Raw genomic sequence first — 5,122 nt, 5'->3', positions numbered from 1 at the left:
TAACATTTGTCCCCCTCTCTTCTTTTCTCTTATTTTGTCTCCCTTATAAAAAAGACACCATTAAATTTTCTCTTCTCTTTGTAATTAAGAAATAATTGCATGTGTTTGTATATTCACCTTGATAACATTCGCACTTGTAATAAATATCGCTATAGTAGTTGGATGGTGCCACGTTCCATTGCTATTTATATATAGGTAATACTAAAATATCATATGCTATGTAGGCACAGGTAATCCTAATACACCATGTGCTATTCATATACAGGTAATACTAAAATACCATGTGCTATTTATGTACAGGTAATACTATACATCATGTGGTTTTCAGTAAGTTTTGAACTCTCTTTGGAATCTAACACCTTGTCAGAAGTGTGTGCGTGTCTGTCTGTCTGTATGCATGTAATTGGACATTATTTTTCTTACAAAGCATTTCAGGAAAAGAGAAGTATGCTAAGATCATGATATCAATATAAAGGTAAATACATGCGAATTTGAAATTAGTTCGAACAATCGCGTATAGCCTATACTCGAATATGACACGAACGCATTTTTTATAGAAAATATTTTTATCTCTATCTTTACCTCTATAATACAAATAAAACTTTTCGGAAACGTATTCGAGCGACATGTGATCATTTTGATCTTTAAAAGAATTATTAGCCTATAGGCAAATACGTTACCAAATATGGAAAACCTGCTCCTCTTTTCGTGGAAAAATGACTCATAGTATTCCAAGTGCCAATATAAAAGGACTTAACTTGATGATCAGTGTTTTAAAGTGAACGCAAGGGATTGCGAGCACAACGGCAAAGATGAAACTGTCACTGCATGCAATGGTTTTGATTTGTGGTAAGATCTGATGTACATTTGACAAGATCATATGCTGCTAGATATAGACTTGTGAATGTTTTTGTCCAACACCAAGGATATAGGAAAGATTTCTCTCCATCTCTCGTTTGCTATAAATTTAGCCCACTATCTTTCTTTCTCTCCAATTTTCTACTATTTGGTCGCCACTCCAAAGAATATTATTCGGATACAAATATTTTAATTAATATTAATATAGTTATGGTGCCAAATTATTACTTATACATTTTACGATATTCAATATAACTTCTTTTTAAACCAATGTATTACTTATAGGTTGCCTTAACTTCAGCAGCAACAGGTCATTCCCTATTCAAAGAGACATTACAAGAAGACAAATTTATATTTTTGTATAGCTTTTACCAATTGTAAATGAACACGTTCAACTGAATCTGCACTATGAATTTTGAAACACACAAGGAAATTGGGTTGGGATCAAATACGTTTCAATTAGAATGATTTCGTAAAATCGTTTGGTTTATATATTCAGATTTATATTTACAATTTCTAAGACCACTCTGGTGGCCTAAATGTAGGTCGTGGGTTCTATCCCCGGCCGAGTCATACCAAAGACCTATAAAAATGGTATTAACAGTTGCCTTGCTTGGCGTTCAGCATTAAGAGGTTAGTGTTAGGAGTGGTCGGCCTGGTGTCAGGTTAATGTGGCTGCTGCATGATGCCCCAGTGCTATACTTCACTTTAAACTGCCACATTACAGACATCGTAGAGCTATGACAGTAAAACTGTTAAAGCTACGTTTGAAATGCAATTCACATCACATCACAATTTCTAAGGATGCTTTTTTAACCTAACTAGTTGTATATCAGAAGATCTGTTTCAAATCAAACTAATTATACTACTATTTTTTGACGATGTCTTTTATTTTAGTGAAATTTTGGCCACTTGCGAAGGATGTAGAGAAAAACGGACCCGAAAAGTTCCTATAAACAAAAAATATTTAAGGATTTATAGGTTTTAAAATATAGATATGATTTCCAATAATAATAATAATACCATCATGCTAAATCTTTGACACAACCATGTTTATTATGATTCTCAGTTAAAAAATGAAAGAAATCTGTGCCTAAAAAGTACTTCATAAACATATCGTTATTAAATCTTTAACAAATTCATTTGTATTTTTCCTCACAGCTGTTTGGGCAGCAGATTATTCCCATGCCTGCGATACGCAGAAATTAGGCCAGTGTCAGCAGAAGTATTTTGATTTAATCGCCTCACATGGAACTGAAAATTATGAGAAGTTAATTTGCAGGTATCGAATTTTGTGTTATTGCAAATTAACTCTTGTTTGAAACGAGAGTAAGAGAAAGGTCATTGCTTATTTCTACCACGCAATTTAAAGTTCTGCACCATGTTCAAGCTGTAATTTTGTTTTGAAAAGAGGCAAATATACCCACTTAGAATTCAAAGAAGAAACGCTGGACACAATTAAAGTCGACTACACAGCGGTGTTAAGTTATTGTAAACATATATCAAAACATGGAATTTACCAGAATATTTAGATCGTCTAGCAATATATGTAACAATTCTTATTTTATTTGATATCGATGACAATCTCTTCCCTATTTCACATCGTTTTTCAGTCCACATATTAGTTCATCTTTATCACAATGGTGCTGTTTGTATGGCCCCACTTAGTACCACTTTTACCCTTTTGTAGATGACCGGATACAATTTCAGACCTTTCCGCGAAATTTTCACATACTTTTATACACATTATTAAACTTCTTGGTCATGGACCTTTTGGTCAAAATCTTGTCAGTACCAATAATTAAACAATCGATTTGAGATAAACCAATGAATATATTAATGACGAAAAATTAACATAAATACATGTTTCTGTTTTTGTTTTTCTTTAAAAAAACAAAGCAATGCAATATGGACTAAAACGTCAAATATCTTATTTGCAGCCAATTTGTAATTCTCTTTCTCACTTATAGCTCTGACGTCACGGGTTACCTCAGATGTTTTTTTAAAGAGGCAGAAGCCTGTGGTGTTATCAGCCATTATCAAGCGTCCATACCATATTCATCTCTGACTCAACTCGAAAACTACTGTGCTAGCAACGGCCATCCTATTTCAAAAAGTAAGTAACTAATATTTTACGATTTAATATTTTACAAAGTTAGTAATATGTTATGTTGAAAGAGAATTCAGTAAAGGGGTTAGGGGTGGGTGCTCTAAGACCTGTAGCTTTTCTGGTAACATGACACTCGAAAGTCCTGCTCTCAGTGTTTATTGTTGATATTGATTTGCTCTGCATCTATTAACCTTTAGGTTTATTTGACAAGAAAGGCAAAAACAGAACCCTTAAAACGTATCTTATCTTGCACCGAAGTTAAACAAACATATCCTTAAACTTGTCTCCCACAAACTTTATCTCTATTTTTATATTTTCTGTAAGTTTTCGGATACATTAGATAACTATGAACTGAGTATTAATATTAAATAAAATATTAAAATCTCTGTGACTTGGTACGCATTGTCATAACGGGTATTTTAACTTGTTGTTGAAGGAGGTTACTATGTTCGTCTGAGATTTCCCTTGATATATATATATATATATATATATATATATATATATATATATATATATATATATATATATATCCTCATTCAATTCATATGTTTTACAACTACTTTGACAACTGACTTCTATAGACATCTTAAGAGCAACCTAAAACTATCCTTTTCTCATTTCCATAATATTACAATTATTTGAGATGCATGACCGTGCGTGTCCCCCCAACCAGACCTAAATACAAAAATGTAGTTGTTCCACTGATTTTGTAGCCTATCGGTCTACGACTCTGTTATTGTTTTCAAAGCAGGCATACATTTTCTACTCTTGTCTTTATAATGTTGAAATTTGTTTAATGTAGCAATTGTACTCAACCTTATCAAGCAAGCAAGCTATACCGTTCGTAGCAGCTGCTTAACGTTCTGATGTTTTGCACAATTAAACCAAATAAAATAAATTATAATGCTTATTTTTAGATCTTTTGAGAAAAAGAAATTTTTAACACCACGCGTTTGTAGACGTACAAAGCAGTTCAAGTATATGCGCTTCCTAATCTTCATATTTCAGATGCAGCTGAGCAAACATTGCCGACAGTAGTGATCATCGTGGGGCTTTTGACGGCCCTACTTGTCCGAACATTTCCATTTTGAGATGGGCGAATACGTCGAATACATTATACATACAGCCTTTAATAATGTTGACTGTTTATGTAGACTTACTAGAGCTTTATGATAATACAGACAGATAGACAAATGCAAAACACCCACACGCACGCACACATACATATTTCATACGCACCTTATTTCTATTCACTTTGTCTTACAGGGACCCTTGACATACGTAACTAGTCGAAACAGTCCTTGCGTGTTGGCATCAGTGTTTTTCATAGACTTGAATACCTAACAGGTTACATCAAGAGCTCTCTGATGGGACAATTGGTTTCTCCTGCTAACGGCAGTAACTCAAAGATTGAGGGTACAAGTTTACAATACTGGATTGGCTGCTAGCTAGATATACCAAGCTTTGATGTTTGACAATGTGTATCAACGACCTTTGGCAAACAAATTCGAATATGATTCCCCAATATGACAAAATATTGTTGTCACCTCGCACACAAACATGCTTCTCAGTTTTAGTATGAATCAGAATTCAAAGTTAAATATTTATATTTTGTCGATATTACCCCAAAAAATGACAATTAAAACGTAACTGCATTTTGCCTGTGTTTATTGCTTACTGAACGCCAATGCCAAATACAACAATTTTCGGATCGTATCCCCTCCAATGTGATCTGATATGCATCATTTGAGATGTGAAGCTACAAAGATACAATCTACTTGTTGCATTATATCACATAATTTGTCTGTCACATGTGCTAACTTATTTTTCTACTCAAATAAATCTGTGATTTTGGAATTAAAAAATACGATTTTTTCTGAGTCTTTATTTAAGACTAACTGAAATTGTATTTCTGACTACTGAAATCGGCCCTAGGTGGTGTGGCCCTGACTTCCAGAACATCCGTGGACATTATTAGATACATGAAAGCAGGAACAATATTTCTCAATCCACAATTTTCACAGACAAACTAAGTCAGTACATATCCATGTTTTCGGTAACTTAAATTTCTCCAGAGGTGTAGTTAAGCGTATAATTACAGATATGCATTTCAAATGGTTTTGTGGATATATTTCACTTCTAAAGCCCTTTCAA

General features: G+C 33.5%; 1 protein-coding gene across 1 annotated transcript; it reads left to right on the top strand.

The window, feature by feature from the left end:
* Positions 1–728: 728 nt before the first annotated feature.
* LOC149802411 (uncharacterized) lies at positions 729–4,843 on the top strand. Its single transcript, XM_089951281.1, has 4 exons — positions 729–849; positions 2,020–2,140; positions 2,829–2,974; positions 3,977–4,843. Exons 1-4 carry the CDS (start codon positions 813–815, stop codon positions 4,057–4,059), a joined length of 387 nt encoding a protein of 128 aa, XP_089807407.1. The 5' UTR covers positions 729–812; the 3' UTR covers positions 4,060–4,843.
* The last annotated feature ends 279 nt before the right edge of the window (positions 4,844–5,122 follow it).

The sequence above is a fragment of the Sinohyriopsis cumingii genome, chromosome 3 (assembly GCF_028554795.1).
Source record: "Sinohyriopsis cumingii isolate HCF-2022 chromosome 3, ASM2855479v2, whole genome shotgun sequence".
NCBI lineage: Eukaryota > Metazoa > Mollusca > Bivalvia > Unionida > Unionidae > Sinohyriopsis > Sinohyriopsis cumingii.
Note: the sequence above shows the minus strand (reverse complement) of the source record. Positions and strands in the feature narration are given on the sequence as shown.